Source organism: Somniosus microcephalus, chromosome 6 (genome assembly GCF_052327205.1).
Source record: "Somniosus microcephalus isolate GS21.2 chromosome 6, FLI_Smic_1.0, whole genome shotgun sequence".
Taxonomy (NCBI): Eukaryota; Metazoa; Chordata; class Chondrichthyes; order Squaliformes; family Somniosidae; genus Somniosus; species Somniosus microcephalus.
This window is the reverse complement of record NC_140992.1, coordinates 176,138,784-176,153,297: the sequence shown is the minus strand read 5'-3', so window position 1 is coordinate 176,153,297 and position 14,514 is coordinate 176,138,784. Positions and strand designations below refer to the sequence as shown.

General features: G+C 47.7%; 1 protein-coding gene across 3 annotated transcripts in view; it reads right to left on the bottom strand.

The window, feature by feature from the left end:
* Positions 1-14,514, bottom strand: part of il34 (interleukin 34) — a 490,136-nt gene that overhangs the window by 455,734 nt on the left and 19,888 nt on the right. For 2 of the 3 annotated variants that reach the window (XM_085990974.1, XM_085990976.1), the window contains exon 2: positions 5,725-5,866. In XM_085990974.1, the coding sequence (XP_085847100.1) occupies positions 5,725-5,788 (64 nt within the window). In that variant the 5' untranslated portion in view covers positions 5,789-5,866. The remainder of the gene's footprint in view (positions 1-5,724; positions 5,867-14,514) is intronic. The other variant, XM_085990975.1, reaches the window with a different exon arrangement.

The following is a 14,514-nucleotide window of genomic DNA, read 5'->3' as shown; positions in this document are numbered from 1 at the left end:
TGTTTTGACAATGTCAGTCAAGATTCACCCTACTGCATGATGTAACTTTATAAAGCAAGGTTAAGATAACGTGCAGCATGTTTCAACACATGTGCAAGGCTACAGAAGCATCCAACAGCAGAATCCTTGCTTGAGGACACCAATGATGTGCTCCAAGGCAATTCTGATTGAGGCCTGTGCCACACTGTATTCTGCTGCTGTTTAGGGGTTTCTCTGGGATGCTCATCAACTATGGGCCTGAACACCCAGCAACTAAAGGCCCAACCCACATAAGCCTTCAAATGGCACAGGCATCATGGACTGCTGTCAGATGAAAGCATTGTGAGCCCTTCCTGGATTAACAGGCATTGACTTGCTTCTGTGATCAGATACCACCTGAGCAGCAATTAGATGGAAGCCCTTTGTGATCATGTAAACCACAGACCTGATGTGAGGAGCCCTGATGTCCACAGGGGTGACTCCTAGCAAGTGCTGTGTGCCGGAGAATCCTGCCACCCAGTGATAGTTCTGTGCTGTCCAGCAGGGCCTGTAAACCTGTGTCTTGGGGTACTGACGGGCATCAATATATAGTGTTACTTTGACTCATTAGTAGCGCCTCTGAGTCAGAAGGTCGTGGGTTCAAGTCCCACTCCAGAGACTTGAACACATAATCCAGGCCAGCACTCCAGTCCAGTGCTGAGGGAGTGCTGCACTGTCAGATGAGATGTTAAACTGAGGCCCCGTCTGACCTCTCAGGTGGCTGTAACAGATCCCACGGCACTATTTCGAGGAGAAGCAGGGGAGGTTCTCCCCATGTGTCCTGGCCGATATTTTTCTCATAACTAACTCCTCCACAGCCTCCCGCCATCCCACTTTTTTTTCCTGCTGTAAGTGAGGGGCACACAGCAACTTCGGCTCGCACCAATGCTTCTCCAAAAATCCCGAGCCGTGCTTACCCACGCCAAAGCCTCGTACCACCCAGCCTGTGCTGGGACAGTCAGCTCAACGGTGCGGGCTGCAATTATATTATTGCTTCTAGAAACACACTCTTTTGCTTTTACATTTAGAGGTTGCCCGGCTTCCAACGATTAATATGGACTCTAACCCTGGTCAGATTCCAAACCTTTAAAACGCTCGGGCCCCGGAAATCCACAAGGCTCCCCCGGTCTCCCGCCATTTCTTAGGGAGTTCTGCCAGTCTCTCCCCTAAAATTACAACGGGAGATCGGGAGAAGACCCGCGGAGAGTCTAGAGATGCTGGGATTGTTCTCCTTAGAGCAGAGAAGGTTAAGAAGAGATTTCATTGAGGGGTTTTGATAGAGTAAATAAGGAGAAACTGTTTCTACTGGTGGAAGGGTCAGTAACCAGAGGACACAGATTTAAGGTGATTAGCAAAAGAACCAGAGGGCAGTTGAGATTTTTTTTTTAATGTTCTGGAATGCACTGCCTGAAAGGGTGGCGGAAGCAGATTCAATAGTAACTTTCAAAAGTGAAATGGATATGTAATTGAAACAGAAAAATGTACAGGGTTATGGGGAAAAAGTAGGGGAATGTGACTAATTGGATAGCTCTTTCAAAGAGCCAGCATAGGCACGGTGGGCTGAATGGCCTCTTTCTGTGCTGTATCATTCTGTGATTCTAGGGCCTCTGCATCTCACAATGATGTCACGGGGAGTGCATTCCCATTGGGTGGGGGGGGGGGGGTTCTCCCGCTTGTTTACACCAGTTTCTCCACCACCACCCCCCACCCCTTGCGGTTTCCAATGCCCTTCTGCCCAAGTTACACCGGACAGAAGGGGACAACCTCTGTGCAAATTCACCCCTTCCCCCCCAATGATGTCTAAGTCCCCGTTCACCTTTTTCCAAAAACACACGTCTTTGTTTAGTCTCCTGGTACTAGTGTGCGAGAGCTGCAATGTAAACAAGGCTGATTCAGCAACACTGCGAGCCCCAGCGCATCACACATCTTAAAATGGTTCGGTACTGTACAGGGATTATCACACTCCCCGTGCTACACACAATCCCTTGACAGAGAGGGATGGTGGGTGAGTAATTCGCAGGTATGCCGAGCCGTGAGTAAGCCAATTCCGTCACCTTCTCTGTCAGAAATAGCTCAGTTGGCAGCACTCTTGCCATGGAATCAGAAGGTCGTGGGTTCAAGTACCGCTCCAGGGATTTGAACACATAATCCAGGCGGAGGGAGTGCTGCACTGTCAGAGATGCCGCCTTTCGGATGCGACGTTAAACCGAGGCCCCATCTGCCCTTAAAGGTGGACATAAAAGTTCCCATGGCATTACAACAGCGACTACATTTCAAAAGAAAAAGGTCCTTTGATGGCTGTAAAGCACTTTGGGATGTCCGGAGGTTGTTAAAAGCGTTATATTGTGACGGAGCCACTAAAGGACTCAGACCGTTTGTATATAATTCCCTTTAACAACATGTTAACTACAGCCTGAGTCTGTATCTTTATTTATACTGTTTACTTGTATTGAGCGTGATTACTTTAACAGCGCGGTTAAACGCGATGACGTCACGCTGTACATCACGTGATCCCCACTGGCAGGAAGAACGTGATGACGTCATGACGTCAACCACGGGACCAGCCAGCAGTCCTCGTGGAGCCTCCGAACTGAATAGACCTACACTCGATGTTCTCCTGCAGTTACTTGTTTAAACCTGTTAGTTTCCATTAAACTTCGTTTTGTTTAAGCGCCTGAGTGGACCTCAGTCTTTGGATAGGAACTAGACATTCATACAATATAACTTTATGGAGCCTTTCTTTATGAAGTTATTTCGAAGAAGAGCAGGGGAGTTCTCCCCAGTGTCCTAGCCAATGTTTATCCCTCAACCAACCCCTAAAAATCAAATTATCTGATCATTATCACATTGCTGTTTGTGGGACCTTGCTGTGTGCAAATTGGCTGCTGCATTCATAGAATCATAAAATGATACAGCACAGAAGGAGGCCCATCGTGCCTGTGCTGGCTCTTTGGTAGAGCTATCCAATTAGTCCCACTCCCCCCTGCTCTTTCACCAATCGCCCTGTAAATTTTTCCCCTTCAAGTATTTATCCAATTCTCTTCGGAATATTACTACTGAATCCGCTTCCACCAGCCTTTCAGGCAGCGCATTCCAGATCACAACAACTCGCTGTGTAAATAAATGTCGCCTCTGGTTCTTTTACCAATTACCTTAAATCTGTTACCAATCCTTCTGCCACTGGAAACAGTTTCTCCTTATTTTACCCTATAAAACCCAGTCACGATTTTGAATGCTTCTAACAAATGGTATCAAACCAGTTTTCTTACATTACAACAGTGACTACACTTCAAAAAGTACTTCACTGGCTGTAAAGCGCTTTGGGTCATGCAAGGCGCTATATAAATTAAAGTCCTTTCTTTCCTGTTGTGAGCCTTCGCATGCCTGTGAAGTGCCTTGGGACGTTTTACTCCATTAAAAAGTCGCTCTATAAATACAAGTTGTTGCTGTTGTCCTCCTGTCAAGAGAGCACCTGCAGTGACACCCATTGCCAGGCAACTAGGAAGTGGTGGCGTTGGCAGCCACACAGCAGGGCCTGAGGCGGAGAAATGAAACTATTCCACGTTGGGTTCGAGCTGGGAGTGTGGCCAGGACAGAGCACCTGAACCTGACCAGAAGGAACAAGAGTCGGCAGCCACGGACCCAATCGCTCCCCTTTCCGCATCCCCCAATGGAACCCGAGGCCCAAACCTCAAACAGACTGCTGTTATTAAAAACTGGCTCAAAAAACAGTAATACTCCTTAAAGCGTTCACCCCGAACATGCCTCGGACCCCGAGCGCTCGGTATGTGCTATTCGTTGGGTCACGGTCTGCGGAGGGCGGCCGTGACATGCATCACAAACGGAATTAATCAGCAATTTACAGATGGTAACAGAGGCACGATCACACAAACTATTTTGCCCTCAAAGCCAAAAGGCCCATTTGTAATTTGGCTATAAAGAATGCAAATTAAAGTCAAGGCCTTCCTGTTGTGTAAATCTATATTTAAGGGAACCAAACTCCAATGAAGCAGCTTCGGCCTATTTACAGGGAGTGGGGATGAGGAGACAGATATTGGGCCTGCTCCAAGTGAAAGAAGCTGGGGCAAGCCTGCACCCCCCTCCCCTAGCATGTACCTCCAGTGATGACCCCCTCCCCCAGCAATAACCCCCTCCCCCAGCATGTACCTCCAGTGATGACACCCCTCCCCCAGCCTGTACCTCCAGTGATGACCCCCCTCCCCCAGCGTGTACCTCCAGTGATGACCCCCTCCCCCAGCGTGTATCTCCAGTGATGACTCTCCTCCCCCAGCGTGTACCTCCAGTGATGACCCCCTCCCCCAGTGTGTACCTCCAGTGATGACCCCCTCCCCTAGTGTGTACCTCCAGTGATGACCCCCTCCCCCAGCGTGTATCTCCAGTGATAACCCCCTCCCCCAGCGTGTATCTCCAGTGATGATTTCTCTCCCCCAGCAATGACCCCCTCCCCCAGCGTGTACCTCCAGTGATGACTCTCCTCCCCCAACGTGTACCTCCAGTGATGACCCCCTCCCCCAGCGTGAACCTCCAATGATGGCCCCCTCCCCCAGCGTGTGCCTCCAGTGATGACCCCCTCCCCCAGCGTGTGCCTTCAGTGATGACCCCCTCCTCCAGCATGTACATCGAGCGCCCGTCTCTTTCTCCCCATCACGTGGAGTGGCAGTGCTCAGAATACTGCCAGTCACCCCTCACCCTTAGCGGATTTCCAGTTCCACCTGGGCCTGGCTTTAGGGTCGACGCCAGGTTGGGATTAGGAGTGCCTCCCTCTCCGTCTCTTGCTGCAAGGAAGGCAGGCTGTTATTACAAGGCAGGGTTACCCCACCTTCCATATAGCAAGTGAAGGGGCCTGGTTAAAATAGGATGTCATAGAACCACATTTGATATAATTTTTCCCCCAATCGCTGTCAGTAGATGTGTTTGGCCTTCATATGGCAGGTGCACTCAGCGAAATAGAATAACAGAAACAACTTGCATTTCTATATCGCTTTTAAACATAGTAAAACGTCCCAAGGCGCTTCACTGGAGTATTATAAAACAAAATTTGACACCGAGCCACATAAGGAGAGATTAGGTCAGGTGGCCAAAAGCTTGGTTAAAGAGGTAGATTTTAAGGAACGTCTCAAAAAAAGGAGAGGGAGGTAGAGAGGTTTAGGGAAGGAATTCCAGAGCTTGGCGCCTATACAGCTGAAGGCACGGTCAAAAATGGTGGAGCGCAAGAGGCCAGAATTGGATGAGCGCTGAGATCTCGAAGGGTTGTAGGGCTGGAGAAGGTTACAGCGATTAATCTAAATGTACACTCTCGGGAGCCGCAAGCCTACATTTCGTTGTACTGCACTTGTGCACTAACAATGACAATAAAAGTTGATTTGATTTGATTTGATTTGATTTAAGGAGGGGCGAGGCCATGGAGGGATTTGAACACGAGGATGAGAATTTTAAATAGAGCACAGAAGAAAGTTATTCGGCCCATCGTGCTTACACCAGCTCTTTCAAACAGCTATCCAATTAGTCAAAATTGAACTCAGGGGCTCAGGGTGTGGGAGGAAAAAAAATGGTGGGCACAGACCCCAATCCCATCACCCTGTGGCGAGCCATGCCTGATAGGCTCTCAATGCTAGCTGGGATTGTGACCCTTCACAAACTGTTACTAAAACTGATCTGGACTTCAAATCAAAACCACTTGCTAACCGGAGTTAAATCGTATCCACTCACAGATGGCTCTGGTGGAGTCCCTCAGCATTTTCGGTGTCATAAGTGCAGATCCCAGTGGCAGATTTTGTTATGACATTGTCCTCATGACATTCAATCACTGGTCCCAACCTTCCATCATCTGCAGGAAGACAAAACACAACAGTGAGTTCAGGCTTATTTGGGACTTTTGCCCCTCATAAAAGTGTGGGATATTAGAGCTGGGGAATCGAACACTTTCCCATTTCAGCATCCCAGGGCAGGTACAGCACAAATTAGATACAGAGTAAATCTCCCTCACTGTCTCATCAAACACTCCCAGGGCAGGTACAGCACGGGTTAGATACACAGAGTGGGGCTCCCTCTACACAGTGCCAACAAACACTCCCAGGGCAAGTACAGCACAGGTTACATACAGAGTGAAGCTCCCTCCACACTGTGCCAACAAACAGGAGATCCCTTGAGGTCTCTTGTTCCGCCCAAGACCCAAATACACTGTCTTACACCTTCTTCCCTCTGTGCTGAAATCAACACTCATCGCAGTCTCCTACTCCAACTCATTGTTGCCAGGGCCTCAAATTGTGGAATTCTTCACCTGCTTTGGTCGTTCCTGCCTCCGACAGTCCGCAGGTTTTGAAAACTCTAGCCTGCTGTCACCCCATCACTTCTGCCTGATTGCACTGGCAGATGAATGGGACACAAGTCCAAGAAAGCATTGTATAGTTATACAAGATGCTGCTCAGACCCGACTGGGGAAGTGTGTGCAGTTCTAATCAGCTCCAGAGGGACAGAGATAAGCAATAATCATGATGATTCCAGGTGTCTGGAATTTATAAGAAATGGTGAAGGAAGATTGGTGACTCCTCACAATCACAGGCATGATGGGCCGAATGGACGCCTTCTGTACTATATATTCTATGATTCTTTGGAAAAACAGACTTTGAGGTGAACTGACCAAAGCTTCGAAGATAAAGAAGGGACTGATCCAAGTCAATAGGGGTAAGTTAGTGTAATGTTTATGTTACTGGACTAGTAATCCAGAGGCCTGAAGCAATAATTCAGAGAATGTGGGTTCAAATCCCATCATGGCAGTTTGAGTTTTAAATCATTTTTAAAAAGCTGGTACCAGTATAAGGACCATGAAGTGGTCAGATTGATTTGCTAGAGGGGTTTAAAATTATAAAAGGGGCAGGGCAGAGTCGATAGAAACAGACTGTTTCCAGTGGTTCAGGGGTCTAGAATGAAGGGACACAGATAAAATTAAATGCAAGAGGTTTAGGACAGAGAGCAGGAGAAACTGTCACACAGAGGGTTGAGGGGCTGTGGAATGCGGTACTGGAGTTAGTGATTAAAACAGAGACCATGTCAACATTTAAGAAGATAGATAGGCGAGTGAAGAGATTTGGAAACAGACTGGCCACATGAGATTAGGAGTACGGAAAATAAAAAAGACTTGCATTTATATAGCGCCTTTCACAACCTCAGGATGTCCCAAAGTGCTTTACAGACAATGAAGTACGTTTGAAGTGTAGTCACTGTTATAATGTAGGAAAAGCAGCAGCCAATTTGCATACAGCAAGCTCCCACAGACAGCATTGTGATAACGACCAGATAATCTGTTTTTTGGGTGTAGGTTGTTGTGCCTCCTTGTGTTCTTATTACTATGTAATACAGGCACTTTTAACTCATTTTTAGTTTACGACTTTCTCAGTTGTATTCTTGCTTTTATGATGTTGCTGCCGCATGGTGCGGAGTGATACAAGATGTCCGACCTTGCACTGCGTACTGCCTTTCACAGTGTGCCACATAGCAATATAAATACACTAACCAAAGTAGTTCCATATAACGATGTAACAAGTAGTTCCATTTAACGATGTAATAATATAACGATGTAACATCCCTCTCTCAAAAAAACTAAAACATGAAATTTAATTTTTAAAAATATTGTATCTAAACTATTATTATCATATACAAATCATCTTTGCTAGTCTCATCTCTGATTTGACTGAGCTTTGTAGGGGTAACACTCACTAGGTGGTGGATTTTTATTGTTAGACCCTCCACCTCATGTTTCTCATATGGTGACAATCGAGACAACACATCTGCTAGCACCATTTCCTTTCCTGGCTTATATTTAAGCGTGAGGTCGTAGCTTTGGAGCCTTAGAAGTAGTCTTTGCAGTCTTGTAGGTGCTTTGCACAGATTCTTCTTGTAGATCTGTTCTAGTGGACGATGGTCACTCTCTATTGTAAACTGCCTTCCATACAGGTATGTATGGAATTTCTCGCATCCATACACTACTGCTAATAGTTCTCTTTCTATGTTGGCGTATCTCGTCTCGGCTGACGTCAAGGCCTTTGATGCGAAAGCTATTGGCGTTCCTTCCTGCACAAGAGCTGCCCCTAGTACTCTGGTAGAAGCGTCTACTTGTAGAGTGACTGGTCTTCTTCTGTCATAATATGACAGACTTGTTCTTTTGCACAACAGTTCTTCAAGTTGTCTGAAATTCCTTTCATGTTGTAGGGGTTCGCAAAAATCCCCTCAGCCCCAAAGATCGTGAAATATTAATCTACATCGTGGACGAAGACTTTGCGTGTTTTAAATTGCCTCTGGGTTGGACAATGTTTTAAAACATACCCAGAATCGCAGAAAGGCTGCGTTGAGCTGGGCGGCGCGTGGACAACACCGGAATCGAGGAACTTTGTGGAAAAATTCGCACACTTTAAGACAGTACATTTTATTAAAATTTGTACCCTTGAGTTTGGTAAATTGCAAAGGGGTCTAAAAATGGCCGTCAGAAAAGCATGGCCAAGGACAAAGAGGCTTGCAAGCAGCTCGTGGATGTCTGTGAAAAGGGGGAGGATCGAAGCAGTGGCAGTCAGATTCTGTCAATCAAAAAGGAAGTTTCCCCTCCCTTCAGAGGCAATCGATGCTTGTTTACCGAAACTGCTGCAGGGATGTTGACACAAAGAATTATCCACTTAGGCTGTGGTTTCAGTGACCGCAGGACAAAGGGCTTCTGTTTACCTAGTAATCCAACTCCATTCAAAACCCATCACACACCATGAGACACACCTAAACTACGGAAGAGACCGTTTAGACTAAGAAATGGAACAATTTAAGATTGAATGGGTTTGAATCACCCATCCCAGACAATAGGGGACGGTTTGAATCCTTTTGTTTTAGCCCAGAAAACTCTGGGTGTGGGCGGGAGCGTTTCGGCCCCAGAATGAAGACACATTCAAACCACTCCAAGCTTTATTCAAAACCCATTCCAGACAATGGAAGCAGTTTGGCCACTGGGAAATAGCCCGTTTGAATCAGCCAATCATGGCCTTTCTCTTGTGTATTCGAACTTTTCGGCGCGAATTTGCACACAGACCTTATCAGTGCCAAAACAGCAGGAGCTCCCAGGATATAAAGATAGCTTCTCAGAAGCATATCTCTCTCTTATTCCTTGGACCACAGGTGAGCAGGTTTCTGACTCCTCAACAAGGCAACCTAGTGAGAAGTAAAGGGGTGGTAATTTAAGGGAAATGTTGCTAAGATTGTAAGGTTAACATTGTAGCCATTTATTCCTCGTTTTTGCCGTCTGCCTTCCCCTGTTAAGCAATTTTAACTGTTGTACTAAAATCGTGTGGTGTAGTTTATTTAGTTTAATAAAATTTGACTTTCTCACATCCAGATCATTTGTCCGTTTTAATATATCATTAATTATAAGTTCCTCCAGTCAGAACTGGAAGGGTGGGTTTAGCGAATCGAAACCGCTGTTTGGGATTGGTCAGAGTGCAACAGCAAAAGGCTGCTTGACCAGGTAAAGGAAGGTAAATTACCGTAAACCAGGTAAAAGATGCCCCCCTACAATGTGATTCAGACCACTGGTATTCGGCGTCTTCTTTCAGTAACTCGCTAAGATTTGTTGTATGTTCCGACATGTTTGGGATGAAAGAACTCATGTATTGGCCCAAGCTGAGGTAACTCCTCAGCTCTTTCTTATCTCTGGGTGGTTTCATTTCAGCAATCGCCGCAATCTTCTCAGGACTTGGCTTGACTCCCTCTGGTGTGTAAATCATACCAAAGAATTGGCATTCCTTGACTTTAACTATGCACTTATCAGCATTTAACTTGATGCCAGCAATCCTGGTACGCTCCATGGCATCATGTAGGTGCATATCATGGTCTCTTTCATCTGCTCCATAGATCTGAATATCATCAGCTATTCCTATAGCTCCTCCACAGCCTCTGTATGTCTCATCTACTTTCTGTTGAAAGATATCTTGACTGACCTTTAACCCGAATGGTAGCCGCAGGAATTTGTAATGCCCAAATGGTGTGCTGAATGTTGTCAGTGTTGTTGATTCCTCATCCAACTTCACGTTCCAATATCCATTTCTGGCATCTAGTTTTGAGAAAACCTTGGCTCCTGCCAGTGATGGCGTAATCTCCTCTAGCGTTGGGGTGGGATAGTGGTCCCTCTTTATCGCCTGGTTGAGATCTTTGGGGGTCCAAACATATTCTGAGACGCCCGTTTAGCTTTTCTCGTATCACAATTGAGTTTACCCAGTCTGTGGGTTCAGTGACCTTTACGATCACTCCCTTTTCTTCCATCTCCTTTAGCTCTCTTTCAAGCTTTGTCTTCAGCTCGATGGGTACTTTTCGTGGAGCATGGATAACGGGCTTTACCTCTGGATCGATGGTGATGTGGTATTGGAAATCTCCGAAACATCCCACTGTATCATCGAAACATTCCGGATACATGTCTATCAAGTCTTTTTTACTCTTGATTTGTGGGTGATTCTCCAGCGGAGTGTTGCTGTCTATCCTCAGTGATGTTTCCGTCAGCTCCTGATTCACTGAGATCAATCTCAGCTTCTCGCAGCTCTTCAATCCCAGGATCGCTGGCCCCTCAGTGTCGGTGACATACAACATGCAGTTGATGTTCTTTCTTTTATGTGTCCCTTTGACAAAGGTTATTCCGAGTTGTTTAATCTCACTCCCCCCCGTATGCTGTCAGCGTGACATTACTTGCCTTTAAACAACCATTTTTCGGGTAGTCATCTCTCAAGTTTTCGGGAAAGATCTGCTGGTACAGTCTCAATGGGAGAATGTTGCTCTGAGCCCCTGTGTCCAGCTTCAACTTTTAAGTTGATGGTTGTGGGCTGACCTTTGACCCTCTTTTCGATTTGGATGATGGTGTGCAATTCTCTCTTCGGAGTATTTTCCGCTCTGGACATCTCGTGAAGCTGTACCTTTATGGTTTCGATGTTTAGTGTATTATCATGACCATAATCATCATCATCCTGTTCATCCATGGCATGGATATTGTGTTTCTTTCCCTGGTTCTACTGTCTGCCTTTGTTTTTGATGTATGTTTCTTCTTTCTTCGTTCTACACCTCTTTTCCCAGTGGTTTAGTTTGCCACATGCATTGCAGCTTGTTCCATATGCTGGACATTTCCTCCTGTCTGTATAATTGTGCGGTCTTCCACAGTTTCTGCACGTTTCTCCCGTTGTCATGTGCATGTCCTTGTGTGTTGTACTTTCTCACTGTATCCACTCTGTTGTCCGTCTCAGAAGCCGTCCGCATGTCAGCCGTTTGAGAAATCAGTGTTCTCATTTGCTGCTTCATGAGCTCTCGCAGTATCTAGCCTCTGTTATTTTGAGCTTTTCCTTCCCTATCAGGGCTTTTTGTACCTCTGCATGCGCTGACCCCCATATCAGCTGATCCACAAGCCTTTCCTCCATTTCCTTAAATGCACACTTGCTGGCTTCATTTCTCAGCCTTGTCAGGAAATTATCAGCTGTTTCACTGGGTTCCTGTCTTAGACTCTGGAATTTGTATCTGTGTATACGGTGATTGGATTTAGGCTCTAGATGGTTGCTGAATTTCTCAAAGATTGTCGCAGGGTGTTCCTGTACCTCTTCAGTCAAACTCCAGCTACTATACAAATCTAGACCTTTTTCTCCTGTCCACAACAGAATGTAACTAACCTCCTCATTGGCAGTACCCTTCAGGAAGCTTTTGAATGTAAGGTCACATTTCTGTTTGAACTTGCGGAATGCCTCTACTATATCGTCGGCTTCCCAGTTCATGAGGGGTTGCATTTGCGCAGTCAGTGCAGCAGCAGCCGCCATCTTAGTTGCCCGTACGATTCACACTCAATCACCGCAGACACCGGCACTCACGATCAGCTCATATATTCACTTTTCGTCTTATTCGTAGTTCGTATGGCACAAGTTGTACTCACTTATACCGCTGCCACCATGTTGTGTCTCCTTGTGTTCTTATTACTATGTTGTAGGAACGGAGGATCCTATCAAAAAGACTGAGTACGACTCAGGTAATTAAATTAATGAACATTAATGAAACCAAACGGGTTTAAACTGGAAACTGCTAGAACACATCAATAACAGGTCTACTCTCCTTGAGGGCTCCACGAGGACTGATCCTCCGGTCAGAAGACTGACGTCATGACGTCATGACGTTCTTCCCGCCATTGGGGCATCACGTGACTAACGGCATGACGTCATCACGTTGAAACCGTGCTGTAAAGGTAACTAGGCATTGTACAGTCAAACAGTGTAATTAAAGGTACTGGCACAGACAGTAACTACATTGCTGTTAAAGGAATTATGTACAACCGCTCTGAGTCCTTTGGTGGCTCCGCCACATGCGCCCCCCCAGAACTGTCTTTAACAGAAAAGGTGAGGCGAGGAGGGGGCCTGATGAGCCTGTCCGATTGACTTCGATACCCTGGTAGAGGAAGTTGACGACCGGTGGTCAAGTTGGCAGTCGGTTGCAGCTGAGCAGGCGCGGCGAGCGCGGTTGAGTTGTCAGCCGGCTTTGGTTGATCTGGTGCGGCGGCAACGGGCGGTCGGCCACGTTTGGGTGGTTGAGCGACTACGACAGGGTGGTCCAGGTCCAGGTGAGCCGGCTTCAAGCGGTCCACCGAGATGTGATCCGGCTTCCCTCCGACGTCGACCGAAAAGGATTTGTCTCCTGGTTCGATGACGCGGAAAGGACCAGTGTAAGGGGGCTTGAGCGGATCCCGGTGAGCATCATGGCGGATGAAAACATACTCCGCATTCTTCAGTCCCGGTGGCATGTACGAGGTCTGCAAACCGCGATTGGACGTAGGTATCGGAGCAAAGCATCTGGCCGCTTCTTGGTGGCGAACGAGTTGCCGGGAGGCGGACCGTGGCTCTGTGGGAGAAGGGAGGAAATCTCCTGGTACACGGAGCAGCTGGCCATAGACGAGTTCAGCCGAAGACGATTGTAGATCGACTTTGGGCACCGTACGGAGACCCAACAGGACCCATGGGAGTCTGTCCACCCATCCTGCGCCTTGAAGACTGGCCCAAAAAGAGGCTTTAAGCGACCTGTGGAATCGCTTGCAAAGGCCGTTTGCCTGCGGATGATAGGCGGTGGTGCGATGAAGTTTGGTACCGAGCCCCTGAGCCACAGCGTTCCAAAAGATCCGAGGAAAATTGTGGCCCGCGGTCAGAAGAGATGTCCGCCGGTACCTCGAAACGGGCAACCCAACAGGAGATGAAAGCTCTAGCGACGTCTGCCGACGTGGTGGAAACCAAAGGAATTGCCTCTGGCCACCTAGTGGTGCGGTCCACTATGGTGAGGAGATGAGTATAACCCTGAGAAGGCGGAAGCGGCCCCACGACGCTCCGGAACAGTGAACACAGCCACTGGAGCCTTGACGTGATGCTGGACTTTGGCCTTCTGGCATATGACGCAGGTATTAGCCCAGTCACGGACATCAATGTGCATACCTTTCCAGACGAACTTGGCTGACATAAGCCGTTGCGAAGCCTTCATCCCTGGGTGCGACAACCCGTGTATGGCATCAAAAACCTTCCGGCGCCATGCGACTGGCACGATGGGACGAGGGACTCCTATGGAAACGTCACAAAGGAGCGTGGCACCTGCGGCCTGGAAGACAACGTCGGTCGCTTGGAAGCTAGAGGGAACGGTTCTATATGATTGGACCTGAGTCCGAAACCTGATCTGCCGCCATGAGGGCGTAGTCGATTCCCAGGTGCACCGCTTGGACCATCGCACGGGAGAGGCAATCTGCCACCAGGTTGTCCTTACCAGACACATGTTGAATGTCCGTGGTAAATTCGGAAATGAACGTCAAGTGACGTTGTTGACGAGCGGAGCACGGTTCGGCGGTCTTGGCCATGTCGAACATAAGGGGTTTGTGGTCGACAAAAGCCGTGAAGGGACGCCCCTCCATTAAAAACCGGAAATGGCGAATGGCGAGAAAAAGGGCCAGTAGCTCCCTATCGAAGGTGCTGTACTTTTTTTCCATTCCTTCGTAATTGACGGCTGAAAAACGCCAGCGGTTGCCACGTGCCGTTGACCCACTGTTCTTGCACTGCACCGATGGCATAGTCTGACGCGTCGGTGGTAAGGGCGATAGTAGCACCTGGAAGTGGGTGCGCCAGCATGGTTGCGTTGGCCAAAGCGTTCTTGGTGTCGCCAAATGCCTGGATAATTTCAGCTGTCCAGCTGATTGGATCTTTACCGGACTTGCCCTTGAGGGCCCCGAACAAAGGTTGCATGAGTTGAGCCGCCTTGGGGACGAAACGGTGGTAGAAGTTGACCATCCCCAGGAACTCCTGCAAGGCCTTGACTGTCGACGGCCGCGGGAAAGAAGTAACCGCCTCAACCTTCGTCGACAAAGGGACGGTGCCGTCCGATGTTATGCGATGTCCCAGGAAGTCGATTTGTTGCAGGCTGAACTGGCACTTGGCCAGGTTGATGATTAAACCA